Source organism: Balaenoptera physalus (genome assembly GCF_965194825.1).
Source record: "Balaenoptera physalus genome assembly, chromosome: 9".
Lineage (NCBI taxonomy): Eukaryota > Metazoa > Chordata > Mammalia > Artiodactyla > Balaenopteridae > Balaenoptera > Balaenoptera physalus.
The window spans coordinates 100,718,161-100,734,716 of NC_138888.1; the positions used below are offsets into that span (position 1 = coordinate 100,718,161).

Genomic DNA, 16,556 nt, shown 5'->3' on the forward strand with positions numbered 1-16,556 from the left:
ATTAAATGTTTCCACATTTACTTATAAAAGATAGAAAATAAATAAATAAAACCAAAACGAAGTATCCTCTTTGAAAATGAGAGACACGATCCCCATGACATGTCCGGGTGCTGGTGGGGAAGACCCAGAGCAGAACTGACCACACGCAGTGAAAGCACTTCTCTTACTCTATGAGCAAGTATCGCCCACGCAGTTTCTATGCTAAATAAATTCTTACATCGTAAGGATATGGAACACTAAATCACACTGCGATCTTCACTTTCCCCAATCTGAACCTACACTCAGAGTTAGTAAGAACGGACTCCAAAAGACGAAAGTTCCAATGCACAGCTACCTAAGGGAACAGAAATCAGTGCAGCGGCTGCCCCTGGGGGTCCTGACTAGAAAGGGACACAAGGAACCTCTCCCTAGTGATGGACGCGCTCAGAGTATCTGTACCGGGGTCCTGCTGATGCACACAGTCAGCTCTGCCCATGCGCGGCCCCGTGTCCAGGAACTCCACCATTTCAGGTAAAGGACTTGAGCATCCACGGATGTCGGTGTCCGTGGGGGTCCTGGAACCAACCTCCGGAGGATACAGGTGGACGACTGTAAAGACATCTGCCAAGGTACGTAAAACTCACTTTTATCTGGATTCTCTCTGTAATTATACCTCATTTTTTTTTAAGTAAATAAATAAATAATGCCAAGGGTGGATAGAATTGGATTGTAAGGAACACACCTACCACCACAGGAAATAGGATCTGCTTAAAGCTGAATAAGAGTGACCTCAACAGACAACGGATGCCACTACCTAACCACTCATCTCTGAATGCCTTACCATCCAATACCACTAAACGTGAATTACTTCTCACAAATATTCTCAAAAAGTAATTCTTCTATACTCAGTAATACCACACGATGGGTCCGCTTGTTTGTTTACTCAGTAGTACATTTAGCAACCAATCCATCACAGCAGGTCCACTAGGGAAGCTAACTGCTTAAGATCAGAAAGATACTCGAAGCAGCAACGGCGAGGGTTTGCACAGTGAACAGATGGACTAATCCTCCTGGTAACTGACAAGTCGACGTTACTGAGGGTTCACGACGTGCCCGTCTAAGAAGAGCACAACACTGTAAATCCACTATACCTCAATAAAAAGCGTGCCAGGCACCGCTGTAAATGCTTTACCCGCGCTAGCTTAGCTGGTCCTCACGGCCCCTGCAGGGGACAGTTGCCACCCCACCTCGCAGACAAGGGCGCTCAGGCACCTGCGCTCGGGCATCCTGTCAGCACCGCCCAGGCCCACCTGGCCGTCTGGCTCCAGAGACAGCTTTCTCAGTCACTTCGCTCTGCGGCCTCTCTAGAACCAGCGGCCTTAAAACAACCCCTGTGCTCCGCAGTGTGGAGCCCGGGGTCTTGGCCAACCGCTTCTTCCTCTTCACCGCACAGGAGTCCAGGGCCAATTTCCGAAGAACAACTCTGGCTTTGCCTGCAAGCGCCGACAAGCCCCCCACAAGATGGGTCCGTGTGGTTAGGCTTCCCTGCTCTTCTTTAAAGTGAAACTTCACAGTCTCCTCCATCTGACTTTGCAGGAGTGCACCCTGCCTTTACCCTCCTCACCTGCAGGAGGAGCCCCACGGCTTACGGAGCCACACACAGCATCCTCTGTGACAGGTACTCATCAAAAATCTTGCACTCGAAAACAGTTAATTCTTATTTGAAGAAGCTGACAGTTGGAACCACTGAAATGTGTTCAAATACAATTTCACAGACTGTATATTACTTAACAATTGCTTTCAAAATCCTTACACATTTAATAATACAAGATCTTGCTTTGTCCTATAACCAATCCCACAGAAACCAGTGAACTACAGCCCTCTGTTTGGGAAGTTATGCTCTAAACTACTAAAAAAGAACAGCTGCCTACTTCAAATAACCTGCTACTCAACTCCTTTCAGCAGCCTAGTTGAGAAAAATAATATTTCTGGAGAATTTAATTGTCCAGGGATTTCATGTTTTCTCCTTAGTTTGAAATGAACCATTAAAAAGGCAATACACTTGGTCTTGAATGTTTTGTACCTCCATAATCCATTACAAACACCAAGTTACATTTTCAAGCTACACGTTTTCTTGAAGACAACTTAAACAATGTCATGAAATCTGTCACCACAGTTACTACAGAGATGTTACTAAGAACACTGCCTCATATAAAATGTTCAAAAAGCTCTGCTTCCTTGATTAACAAGTAAATTTTCTCCTCAAGGATCTCGAAAATAGTTTCACATTTCCTTTTATGTTCTAGCCAGCAAAATGTTCAAAAACTAGTCTAAGACTAAACTAAGTAAATTACGCTTGACTTTATGGCCTGAAAAATCTGTTCTATTTTTTTCTTTGAGTATTTTTGAGGTTTAGTTTTTTTTAATATTTAAATCTTTGCTACATCTAGAACTTACTTTGGCATAAATATGTCTTCAGGATAGAAATTTTACTTTCTTTAACCAAGTCTATGTATCTTTTTTTAATGACCACTCCCTCCCAGCATTCTATTCTATTCTTTCCACCCTCACCCCACCTCATCCATGCCAATTTTTGTGTTGTTTATGTTCTTTATGATTGAGGAGTGTGTGTGTATCACTGAAGTTCAACTACATATATCTGTATATTTAGGCTTCATGCTGACTAAAAGTAATTTGAAAAGGTCATAAGAAAAAGTTATGTAATTTCACCGTGAACTATAAAATAAAACCAGTAGAAATCATCATTTTTACATTAACAATTAACCTTAAGGACTAGCAAGTATGATTTTGAGAATTTAATACTGTCACACTGGAAAAAGGGCAAGGCCTTAAAATTACAAATTTATCTCTAAAAAGCTAAACCGCTCGAAACAAGCCCAAATCAGTCACGAGAACATTTGCTACCTGGGCTGTCTCCCGACTCCTTGGCCCTGTCTGCCTACGGAGAACACCCACCCCTGCAGAGAAGGGAAGGCCTTCCAGTTAGCGCTCAGGAAGAGGTGGTTTGTTCTTTGTCTTTACCCAGGCGCCCTCTACTGACAGCAAAGCAAAACAGACTACAGAATTACACCTGCAAATTTCATCAGCACAAGGAAAAGAAATTTATTTTTTAAATACTTCAAAATCAACATTTTAGGTAAAAATAGATTAAAAACTGACTTTACTGTAGAATCAAGAAAAAATGCACATCTGTGAACCGACAATTCAGATAACACTCGAATTTTGTATGTGGCATATTCCATATTTCAATATACTACTTTTCAATGTTAATCCTTAGGTGCAAGAAGGATTAAAAATGGATTATATATCCATTTTAAATACTTTCAATAATTTCTCGGTAGGGAAATGTTTACCTGGATCTGTTCCGGTGTCCATTGGTCTAGGTTGACTGACTTGACCCTGGATATATGAACCCCAAGATTCCTATGGATGCCAGCACATCTGATGCAAATAAACACACCAATATTCCAGGAAGCCCATCGAGGACCTAATTACGGAGAAGAAACAGAGAAAAGCTAGTATTAAAAAATAAAATAAAATATAACAGCATATAAGAAGCATTCTGGTTCTTTATATAGTCGTAATGGAGGGTTACAGAATTCACACGTTCAAATTTTCAAATGGCACAGCAGCAGCTTGCTAAGAAGAGGTGTGTCTTGGCTGTGCTGAAAGGTTATAAATCAACCTTCAAGAACCTTAATGAGTTTACTAATTTTCCTTTCCTAGGAGCTTCCCCCCAAATCTGTCTAAGAATTTAAAACTACTTTATGTGAACAGTTTACTCACTCACCATATTTGAACCAGGAGTAGTAATATCCCACAGTAAAAAGTCCTTTATTAAATGTGTAGGGTATTGCTTAAAAGGTTACCAACAAGTAAAAATCAAAGAGGTTTTAAAAAATGAAACAGAAATTAGTAGGAAACAGACAACCAACCTAAACAGAAAAATGGACAAAAAGATACGAATGAGTAATTCACAGAAAAAATGTATGGCCAATAAACACATAAAAACGTGCACACCCTCACTGGTAATTAGGAGGAAATGCCCTTGAAAACTACAACAACTTCCATTTTGCAATCAACACACTGGGGGGGGATTTTTTAATCAATTAATACTAACTGTAGGATGAGAAACAACAAGGACTGCCTCAAGAAGCCTTGTATCAACATGAATAAATCTCAGATAGAACCCTGAGATTAACAAAAGTTATAGATGAACTAAGGTGTGTTATAAAATGTTAGCTCTTTGGGTCATGGTCAAAAAACTCTGAAAAACACTGTAGGGAAACTCACCTAAGTATACAAAAAGACAAGCCTAAGCTGTACTATTCTTCATATCTTTGCATGTATTATTTCTTGATAATTTTAAATGCTCTTATGATTATCTTCACATATTGCTTGTACAATTAAAGTAAAATGGTAAATAAAAGTACTATCTGGAAATTATATCAAATATTCAGAAGCTTATATATAACAGATTTCTATAAATCACTTGACTATGAAAAAAATACAGTAAGAGGTATCAATAAAAACCAAGCTTTTTCAAAAATTTAGGTTTCTGTTTAAGTACATACTTTTTATCTAAAGGTGAGAGTGAATCTACAAAATACCACTGAGGCCAATAATTTCAACCCAGTAAAACTAAACACATTCCCCCAAAATTCCTTAGGAGGGAGGTTACGCATATACAATTTATGCCAAAATACCCTGCTTTTAAATCTGAGAAGTGACACCTATAAACTGACAAACATCTGGGACACGCTCTGCTTAAATATGTTTGACTGTCGACAGTGTCAAAATGAGTTAGCGGTCAACAGACCAGCACTGCCCATGTACTTGGCCACCTCTGAGCTGCATAAATGACCCTGGACTAGTAACAAACTGAGCTACCAGGTTCCCACCTGGTAAATGGAGTTAGAGTGGCTGCCCCCAGTACTTAGGTGAGGCATGTATGGAAAACATCTTTAAAGCTTTAAAGCACTACTTAAGCGCAAGTTACTGTCATGTTAAGAAATTTCGATAATCAAAATACAATACTTCTCTTTCTCTAGAGAAGTCCCTACATTGGTCTGTAAAACAACTGTATCTTAACTTTCCCTCTCAGGCAGTGGGTCCAGAGCATGAGGAGAAAACAAAGATTTTCAACACGCTCCAAGTGGGGCTTCATTGTTCTTAAAATAGAATGATTCCCCTCAGAATAATCTGCTACAACCTCAGCCAAATACAAATGGAGACTTTTCTATACAGCACGATTTTCCTGATGTGAACGCTGCGGCTGAATGAACTTGCATAATGGGATATGACTGTCCCTGCAGGTAAAAAGCTGTAGCACCCAATACAGTGGGGCATTTTTATAACAACAAAAGAAAGGGACTTTAATGTAAAAAAGCCTTGTACAAGAATAATGTTAGCAAAAATTTTAAAATGGCTATATTACTATTGAGCAAAAGCTAGATATAATTAAATGTTAGATGATGTTTAGGTCTTAACGAATTAAAGGCTATGAAAACCATTTTATTGATTCCTCCAAGGGAAAAAAAAAACTTGTTATCACTTATGGGAAACTTTAGCCCCAATCACTTTTTACCAATTGAAATAATAATGTAATTTTGTCAATGTATCTTTCTTTGGAACATAACTATCATAACTGAACAATATAGTCAAGAACCCCTAAAAATAGACTTGTAAAAGCCTAACCGAAATCACAAATGGGTTACCCGCTCTCTAAAATTAGCCTTGTGAGCTTACCTAAAGCTGGCTTGATAAAACAGTAGTTGCTTAGCATGGTAGTCATGCAGTTACAGGTATGAAATCCTCATTTTCTTTCACCAAACTATTCAATGAGTACTTACCGATTCTGTGCCAAGTAAGTGCTTTAAAAGACCATGGACACATGATAAAAAGCTAAGTTCCCAGACTCGGGAGGCCACACCAATATAAACAGGTATAACCATTTAAAAAACAATTTGGTGAAACGTAATCGAGTTCTAGACACACACACACGTGCTGACACACGTACATACGTTTATCAATTTATAGTCATGATATGACACATCTATGTACACATATACATTCACACATACACAACACACCCTACAGCAATATTTTAAACAGCAGGTCACAATTCATTAATTTAATCTCAACAAGTATTTATTTTTAGAAGGAAAAAAGATATGACTGCATCACACAAAGGGTAAATATAACTGTTAAACTTTTTAAAAAAATCAGTTGACATACATATATATATACAGACAGACACACACACAAAAATCAGGTCACGTTATAAAATGTTGTTTCTCTGGATCACAGTCAAATAAGGCTGAAAAACACTACAAAGAAACTCATATATACTCGGGACCTCCCTGGTGGCACAGCAGTTAAGAATCTGCCTGCCAGTGCAGGGGACACGGGTTCGAGCCCTGGTCCGGGAAGATCCCACATGCCACGGAGCAACTAAGCCCGTGCGCCACAACTCTAGAGCCCGCAAGCCACACTACTGAGCCTGCGAGCCACAACTACTGAGTCTGTGCGCCACAACTACTGAGCCCACGTGCCGCAACTACTGAGGCCCGCGTGTTGCTACTGAGCCCGCGTGCTGCAACTATCGAAACTCACGCACCTAGAGCCCGTGCTCTGCAACGAGGGAAGCCACTGCAATGAGAAGCCCGCGCACCGCATCGAAGAGTAGCCCCCGCTCGCCACAACTACAGAAAGCCCGCGCGCAGCAACGAAGACCCAACACAGCCAAAAATAAATAAAGTTATAAAAACAAAACTCATATACATACTCAAGAAGCCATGTAACCAGAATATTTATAGCAGCATGATTTCTAAAAAGATTGACAATACCTTAAAAACGTTCACCAGTATGATTATCTCCATACGTGGAATATTACACAACAGTGAAAACGAATAGGCTACACACATCAACGTGGTTGAACGTTACGTTTGTCATCAATTTCAGCACAATGTAAGATATACAGAAGGGGCAAGGAGGACCCCAACTATGGAGACAGTCTGCTGGAAGGCGTGCAGGTCTCACAGAGAGATTGAAATGAAGTTTAAAGGCTGCCTAGGAGGCCGCTGGCACAGAATATACCAAAACACGTCTTGGCAAAGGCTAAACAAGGTGAGGATGGTAGGGGAGTCTGGGAGAGCTGAAGGGCAGGGCATTAGAGTAACGGGAAACTTTCAGGAGCTGACAGCGGAGGCCGCACAGCGAAGCACCTCACACAGCAGCAAAGGGACAGGCCCAGACCCCGCGGCAAAGGCCCGCTGTCCTCTTGCAAGTTCACCACGGCACTCCCACTCACACATGCCCTTTCCTGCCCTCCTGCCTCTGCACGTGTTGCCCCTCCGCTCCGAATGTTCCCTCCAGGCCGCGGCAGGCCGGGCTCACTCGGCCACACGCTGCCTGCTCCAGGTGACTTCGGTGACCCCTCCAGCTCCAGCTGCCTCCCCCAGCTACCCTCCATCGTTCACAAGACTTACAACAGTCTCCTCTGAAGTTCACCTAAAAATCTAAGGTGAACAAAAAGACAAATACGGAAAAACACAAATAGATAAACAGCTGGAGGGTTCAACTATTTCAGCAGCTAAGTCTCCCACTAAGAAAAATAAAAGAACTGCACGGTCAGTTCTAGACCGGCGTCTCCCAGCGCGTGCACATCCCTGGGGAGATGATAAAAATGCAGATTCTAATCTGGTAGCCCTGGACGGTGCCCGAGACTCTGCAGTCCTGACAAGCAACCCAAGATGCCCAAGCTGCCGCCACAGACCACACTGAGAACAGCAGGACTCCAGATCATTTTTTGTACAAAATGTCCCGTAGATAAAATAGTCCTTTTTCTGCTGGTAGCATCTATCTTCATTTGCCTATATGGTTTCTGTCCTTTTCCTCTTCCCATTTTATGTTGTTTGTTACCTCAAATTATCCCTTCTTGTGTTGTGATTTTGTTACCAAACTGAAGTAGCTATAGTTATTTTTACTGCTTTCTTTTCCTTTAGCCTTTATGCTGTAATTAAATGTTTAACCACCTATTCTGATATAGAGTCACAATTTTCTGATTCTATTTACCACCTTCCTCAAAGTTTGTATACTTTTGCCTTTTCGTTTCAGGTAGAAGAGCTCCTTCCAGCATCTCTTGTAAGGCAGGTCTGGCGGTGATGAACTCCCTCAGCTTTTGTTTGCCTGGGAGGGCCTGTATTTCTCCTTCATATCTGAAGGGTAACTTTCCTGGACAGAGTATTCTTGGCTGACAGCTCTTCTCTTTTGGTGTTCTCAAAGTACCACTCCCCTCTCTTGGCCTGTAGAGTTTCTGCTGAGAATCTGCTGGTAGCCTAATGGGGGTTCCTTTGCAGGTGGCCACCCTTTTTCCCTGGCTGCTTTAAAATTCTTTCTTTGTCATTGACTTTTGATAGTTTTAATACAATGTGTCTTGGAAAAGGTCTTTTTGCATTGAGACAATTAGGGTTCTGTTAGCTTCCTGGACTTGTATATCCAGTTCCCTCCCCAGGTTTGGGACGTTCTCAGCTATTATTTCTTTAAAAAAAAAAAAAGTATTTATTTATTTGGCTGCGTCGGTTGCAGCACATGGTATCTTCGTTGCGGCATGCAGGATCTTTTAGTTGCGGCATGCGAATTCTTAGTTGCAGCACACGTGCTCTTAGTTGTGGCATGTGGGATCTAGTTCCCTGACCAGGGATCAAACCTGGGTCCCCTGCATTGGGAGTGTGGAGTCTTAGCCACCAGATCACCAGGGAAGTCCCACAGCTATTATTTCTTTAAATAAGCTCTCTGCTCCCCTCCCCCGCTCCTCTCCCTCTGGGACACCCATCACCCTAACACTGCCCTTCCTAGACAAGTCAGACAGTACTCGCAGAATTTCTTCATTTTGTTTAGATCTTATTTCTCTGTCCTCTTCCACCTGTATCATTTCTATTTCTCTGTCTTCAAGCTTGCTAATTCTCTCCTCCATCTGCTCTGCTGTTTCCAGTGCCTTCTAATGTGTTCTTCATCTCCTTTATTGAGCTCTTCAGCTCCAGAATTTCTGCTTGGTTCTTTTTTAGCGTTTCACTCTCTGTGGTAAAGTAATCCTTCTGTTCATTAATTTTATTCCTGAGCTCACTGAACTGCCTTTCTGACTTTTCTTACAGCTTGTTGAGTTTCTTCATGACAGCTATTCTGAACCCTCTATCAGTCAGATGGCAATATTCCACGACTTGAAGCTTGGTCTCTGGAGATCCGTCGTTTTCTTTTTGTGATGCTGTGTTACCGTGGTTTCTGTGTCACCTGATGAGGTGTCCCTCTGCCAGTGCATGTGAAGTAGTAGCGAACACCTCTCTTCTTTAAGTAAAGTTTTCTTCCAACTTGATTCTAATGATTCAACAGGTTGGTAATTAGAGGCCTTTCCTTTGTTTTCCAGAAGGTGGCGCTAGGGCCCCAGTGTTTGGCTTCTCTTACCTGCACTGCCTCTGATCTCACAGGAGGCTCTGCACTTTCCACCCCCCACCATCCCCGTCAGAGGTGTCCCTGGTGCCCTCCGTGGTGCTGCTCGTGCCTCCAGGGTCGCTGGTGCCCTGATGCTCCCGGTGCTGCTCTACTGCGTTGCCACCTACGGCACTGGGATGGCGGCATCCCCACCTCGTACAGGGTCTCCTGGCTTGCAAGCTCTGCTGCCACAGGGGAGGGTTTAGGGGGCAGCCAGGGCCATGGGGTTGGCAGGTATGCACAGGCCTCCGAGTCAGGGGTGCCACCGTGACTGGAGGACCGGGGCCGCAATTCCCCTCCAGTGCCGCCCGGCTCCCCGTGACCATGGGCGCTGCTGCAGCCGAGTGGCCAGGCGTGTGCACGGCCTTCTCTGCTTCCCCTGGGTTCTGTGGGGCTGCAGGCTCAGCCGCCACGGCTTTGGGTCCGGGCTCGCAAGCACTGCCTCAGCTGTTCCCCGGTTCAGCCTCCTCTGCGTGTCCCAGTGCCCTCGCCTTTACACGGACAGATGTGTGGAACCCCCCGCATCTGGGGTGCTAGGCGGTGGACCTATGTTGAGTTACAGGTGTTTTACCGGTTGTAGACGGAGCAGGGGAGACAAAGGGGGTGTCTCATGCTGCCACGATGCTGACCTAACCCTCCGACTCTAGATTATGCTTGACAAAGTCTTCATCTCAAGCACTCAGCATACTTCCTGATCTGCTTTCATTATTCTTACTGAGTGTGTGACTTAAGCTGTGAAAATTTATTTTAACAAACTAAGAATCAAATCTGCTGAGGAAAAAGAAGTCAAAAGTTTATTGAGAATTCAAATACTGGGTAATATTAAGTTATCCATATCACCATCTCACTAAACACAACACAAATAAACTAGCACCAACTCAACTAATATGAGTCAGCTGATAATCTCAACCACACGAAAGCAAAGCTCCAGTAACAGAACAGAAGGTACTATTTGGCCTCACTGATGTTATGGCACCTTGATTCATATTCATCATCAGTGAATCCTCAAGGACCACTCACAATCCAAACACACCCTGTTCAAAGACTGATAAATGTGCCAACAGTAAGAATGGAAATGAACAAACGTGAGAATCACCAGGAAGAACTGACAAGACTTAGTGACACAGTGATAGGGAGAAGGCACAGACCCAGATGCCTGCAAGTTCTGCTTTAAAGCATAAAGGGATCTAAAGCATAGAGGTCCTTGCAGAGTCACAAAGCTTTGCCGGAAATCTGTTGAGTGCTTTAAATAACAGTGACGCAATGAGATGAAAATGTCCAGCAAGCAATCAGGAATAGAAGACTAAAGCTCAAACTGGAGGTATATGTAAGCACTGCCTTCAAGAGGACACCTGCAGCCCCAAGAACAAAAAGAGCAAAAGAAGAAGAATACTGAGTCTTATGGAGAAAATGAGGAGCAGTGCAAAACCAGAGAAGGCCCGAGTTTAAAAAAAAAAAAAGATGGTGAAAGTGTCAAAAATTTCAGAGAAGTCCAGAAGAATGGGGCTAGGACAGAACATGTGGATGTGTTAACTGAGAAGGCATACGTGACCTCATGGAGAGTAGGCAGGGAAAGAGGAACTGAATTCATTCATTCTGAATTCCATTACCAGGTGGAGGGGGGCAGGAATTTACCTAATCTGAATCCCATTACCCAATTAAACTCTTTCTCCATTTCAGTGTCCAACTCCAAACCTTTACCACATCTATAATCTTGATCCTTCATAAATCAACTTTATTTTGCACTGCTCCAAATTATACACTCAGGGAGCCAACTGGTTAGTCAGAGATCAGAAGACTCATTGCTTTCCCTAGAATACAACTCAGTTATCCAGTCTTGAAACTTTCCTGCACACCATTTCCCTTGCCTAGGATGTTCTGCTTGTGACCACACAAATCCTACCTCATCTTCAAGGCCTAACCAGAGTCCCAGATTCTCCAAAAAGCCTTTCCGCATGACTCCATACCTCCATTCGCCCTTCCTATAACTGTCTATAGCCCATGACAGCTTCTCTCACACAATACACAACAAGCACCTTCTGTTTCCTCGTCTGTACTTAGTCATGTCTACTGAAGTAAATGGTAAAGTTCTCACCAGGAAGGCTCTCTACAGCCTGCATCACCCAGCCTAAGGTCTAGATAAAGGAGCAGGTAGCACAGTAAAAAATCTGCCAAGTCTGATGACTTGGTCAAATATACAAGTTCTTTAATACCTGAAGCAATCCATCTGTTTATTTAAAAATGGAAGCAAAGGCAAAACCTATGAGGCACAAACTATTCTTTTTACTATCCTTTTGCCATTCTTCCTTTTAATTAAAAAAAAGAGCCCCAAGTTTTAGCTACAGACATGGCTGCCCAGACAGAGACCATTTCTCAGCCCCCGCTGCAGCGAAGTGTGGTCACATGACCAAGTCCTGGCCAGTGGAATGTGAGCTGAAATGATGTGTGCTGCCATTATCCATACTGGGCCTGTCCCCCTTGCCTCTTCCCCTCTCCCATGAGCTGAGAAGATGGTAAGAAGTGAACCTGCTACCTTGGATCCAGATATGCAAGCCTCATGGTGAAGAGGACAGAACTACTAGTTCATCTCCAGACTAATGTGAAGAAACAAACTTCTATCCTGTTGAAGCCACAGTATTTGGGGGTCTTTTTGATACAACAGCTAAGCCTGTAATCTACCTAATTCAATGTGCAGTATATTTGCATGTTGGCAGCAGTCGTAAGAACGTACCAGAGATTTATTCCTTACTTCAGAGCCAAAATTGTAAGAAGAGGTGTTTACGAATAATAAAGCACATTTTCATCAAACCTTAGTTTTCTAGACTCAATTTGAATCACCAAATATGTACTAAGCGTCTAGTTTCACCAAAGTATTAAATGAAGGAAACAAAACACAGATCCTGCCTTCACAGAGCTTGCACTCTAGTAAGTCATTCAGTGGTTACAGTGTAAGTGCAAAGGATGTGGAAACACAAGAGAGGAAAAGATGAATGTAGGGCGGGGATATTCATACAGGCTTTGCAGAGACAGTGGCGTTTAAGGTGGTCACTAAAACGTAAGTCCAGTTACAGCTGGTAAGGTCTGGACAAGGTATAAGGACAAGGTACATTCTAGGTAAAATGCACAGTGGCCCTCCCACCTTGAAGAGCTTCAGCTGTGCTGTAATGCTGTAGCCAAAAAATACAATACCACAGCACCTGATTTCTGCTAAGTTTCTTTATTTAAATACTGATGTGATTTTTTTTTAGGTTGTGATATATATATGCACCTAAAATTTGTATAGTACAAGTGACTACTAGCTTTCAGATAGAGATTAAAGACAGTTTTAAGACACAGAAAGTAGAAAGAGTGAGGTTTCCTGAATGATAAACCATTATATATCTAAAGAATGTAAAAACATACTATATATCTAAAAAAAAAGAACAGGAATTTTACTGAGAATTCATTATACTTTCCTTATAGATCTCATACCATTTGAGAAATAAGATGAAATTGTATGCTCTTCTGAGAAGAAACTTCTCTTAAGTTTCTGATTACCATGACAGACTAGCAAACAAAAAAGCTTCTCTGAATTTTATACGAGGAACAAAGAACATATCACTAACTGCTAAAGTAACTTCCTGTCAAGACTTAATCCTTCCATAAAGCCTTCTCCAATTCCCCCAAAACTTTTTAAATAACATTTATCACAGTGATTTACAGTTAACTGTTTTAGCTATCTTTTCTGTGACACAGTGATCTCTCTGAGCATAGAGACTTCATTTTATTGATCTTTTCATGCTCTGTACCCAGCACAACGTCTGGTATAAAACCGCAGGCAGTCTCTAGCTTACAAATGATACCTAAGACCTTGTACCACCGGAGTTACTGCTGCCAAAACATGCAGGAAAGTATTTTTAGAGGAAACTAACATCTTAGTGAACATGCAAGACATTATTCATTGTATTTCCAGGAATCCTGCCTGACTTAATCCTAATAAACATATGAGGTAGATAATATTACCACACCATTTTCAGGACTGAGAAGTTTCAGGCCAAAACAAAGGAAAAATGCTAGAAAGCGGGAGAGAGAGCTAAGAGTATGCCATGGGCAGATGCCAGACTGCACTTGTGAATACCCTGCATCTCCTACTATAATTCCATCCTTCCAAACAAAATTCCCTTCCACTGGATGACTGGTTTGAAATGCCAAGTCACTTACTGTTGAAGCTAGTAATACAGATTGCAAATAATCTCTTTATCTCTATACAAGTATCAATTCTTCCCACATTATTATGAGTTCATTTATTTCTTTCCTCATAATACCCAAAATTAGAGGCAGTAAGAACTGTATGTGGTCTGGTTTTATTTGTTGGAGAAGGAAATTGCCAAGGATAGAGAATTTTGACCAAGGGGAACAGAGGGGAGGAGGGCAAAATCACCTGGGACGGAAAAGGTAATCCACACGGCAGCACCGCATGAGTGGTGGCTGGGTTTCTAGGGAAAGGGAGACACGCCAAGCAGTAAAGGGGTCCTGAAGAGGAGCCACCTACACCAAAACGCGGCCAGGACCAAGCCTGAGCTGAGGACGAAGCCCTTTCTTTCGCTGCCGCGAGGCGCTTCATTCCTCACCCAGGAGCACTGACTGCCTTTCACGGCTCACAGTCGGCTAAGTTATGGGCTAGGTCTGCTTAAGGACGACCAAGAGAACCAGCAACAGCCCATGAAGACATGTCTTCCGCATGTAAACAGCTAAACCACTAACCTGCAAAAGAACCAGTGTGGAGGTAGGGGTTGGGGGCACGAGCCTGCGGGTAAGCATGAGGGAATCTTTCTGGAATGACAGAATGTGCTAAATGTGCTAGCAGTGCCAGTTACAAAACTCTGCTAATACATGAAAAATCACTGAAGTATACACTTAAAAGAAGTGAATTTTTTTATATAAATTTATTTATTTATTTATATTTATTTTTAGCTGTGTTGGGTCCTCGTTTCTGTGCGAGGGCTTTCTCTAGTTGCGGCAAGCGGGGGCCACTCTTCATCGCGGTGCGCGGGCCTCTCGCTATCGCGGCCTCTCTTGTTGCGGAGCACAGGCTCCAGACGCGCAGGCTCAGTAGTTGTGGCTCACAGGCCCAGTTGCTCCGCGGCATGTGGGATCCTCCCAGACCAGGGCTCGAACCCGTGTCCCCTGCATCGGCAGGCGGATTCTCAACCACTGCGCCACCAGGGAAGCCCAAAAGAAGTGAATTTTAAAGCATGTAAATTATCATCCCAGTAAGGCTGCTTAAAAAAAAAACAACTTTATACGTGTCTTTAAATGTGGGAATGAAATATCATACATTCCTTTTACTACTTTTTCCTTAATTTACCAGAAAAGGAAGAATGGCAGCCAGTAGGGGAACCAGCAGGCTGAAATTGAGAAGACGCTACAGGGTGATCTCAGGACGTGAGGTCCTGGCAGATACACAGAAACGTCGGCCAGGAAGACACGGACACAGATCGTGTTAAAGCGGTTTCATAATTAAACCCAGCAGTTTAAACATAAGTTCCATTAATACTTTTTCAACAGCTGTTATTTTAAAGTGCCAAACCGCTTCTTCCAGCAAACATACTCAACAGAACGTGTAGTTCACTTTTTTAAAAAATTATTTCTGGGCTTCCCTGGTGGCGCAGTGGTTGAGAATCTGCCTGCCAACGCAGGGGACACGCGTTCGAGCTCTGGTCTGGGAAGATCCCACATGCCGTGGAGCAGCTGGGCCCGTGAGCCACAACTACTGAGCCTGCGCATCTGGAGCCTGTGCTCCGCAACAAGAGAGGCTGCGAAGGTGAGAGGCCCGCACACCGCGATGAAGAGTGGCCCCCACTTGCCCCAACTAGAGAAAGCCCTCGCACAGAAACGAAGACCCAACACAGCCAAAATTAAATAATAAATTTATTTTTTTTTTAATTATTTCTATACAATTTTTAAAGGTTGCACTCCATTTACAGTTATTACAAAATATTGGCTATAATCTCCATGTTGTACACTACATCCTTATAGCCCATCTTACACCCAATAGTTTGTACCTCCCCCTCTCCCTCCCCCTCTCCTGCCCCTCCCCCCTTTCCCTCTCCCCACTGGTAAACACCAATTTGTTCTATCTGTGAGTCTTCGTTCTTTTTTCTTTTATTCACTACTTTGTTGTATTTCTTAGATTCTACATATAAGTATTTGTCTTTGTCTGACTTATTTCCCTAAGCGTAATACCCTCCAAGTCCATCCATGTTGCTGCAAATGGCACTATTTCATTCTTTTCTATGGCTGAGTAATATTCCATTGTATATATGTACCACATCTTCTTTATCCATTCATCTGTCGATGGACACTCAGGTTGCTTCCACATCTTGGCAAGGGTAAACAATGCTGCTATGAACACTGGGGTGCATGTATCTTTTCGAATTAGTGTTTTTGGTTTTTTTAGATACATACCCAAGGGTGGAATTGCTGGGTCATACGGTAGTTCTATTTTTAGTTTTTTGAGAAGCCTCCATACTGTTTTCCACTATGGCTGCACCAACTTACTGGGCTGGCCGAAAGTTTTGTTCATTTTTTTCCGTAAGATGGCTCTAGTAGCACTTACTTGTCTTTAACGTCATTCAAAACAATTTTGTTAGATTGTATGAGACAGCTTTCATATCAGCGTGCATTTAAAAAGACTTATCAAAATTGGTGAAATTTTGTGGAACCATTTTAATACTGAAGATGGAAGAAAAAAAGCAACATTTTCAGCAAATTATGCTTTATTATTTCAAGAAAGGTAAAAACGCAACCAAAACACAAAAAAGAGATTTGTGCAGTGTATGGAGAAGGTGCTGTGATGACTGAAAGTGTGAGAGGTCTGAAAGAGGCCTGGAAGTTTTATGCTGGAGATTTCTCACTGGACGATGCTCCAAGGTCGGGTAGACCAGCTGAAGTTGACAGCGATCAAATCGAGACATTAATTGAGAACAACCAACGTTACACCACGCGGGAGATAGCTGACATACTCAAAATATCCAAATCAAGCGCTGAAAATCATTTGCACCAGCTTGGGGATATTAATTGCTTTG

General features: G+C 42.6%; 1 protein-coding gene across 6 annotated transcripts in view; it reads right to left on the reverse strand.

Moving 5' to 3' along the window:
- Nucleotides 1-16,556, reverse strand: part of SMAP1 (small ArfGAP 1) — a 153,507-nt gene that overhangs the window by 98,606 nt on the left and 38,345 nt on the right. For 5 of the 6 annotated variants that reach the window (XM_082474233.1, XM_082474231.1, XM_082474234.1 and 2 more), the window contains exon 2: nt 3,354-3,487. The exons of the other annotated variant lie outside the window; for it this stretch is intronic. In XM_082474233.1, the coding sequence (XP_082330359.1) occupies nt 3,354-3,487 (134 nt within the window). The remainder of the gene's footprint in view (nt 1-3,353; nt 3,488-16,556) is intronic. 6 annotated transcript variants of the gene reach the window in all.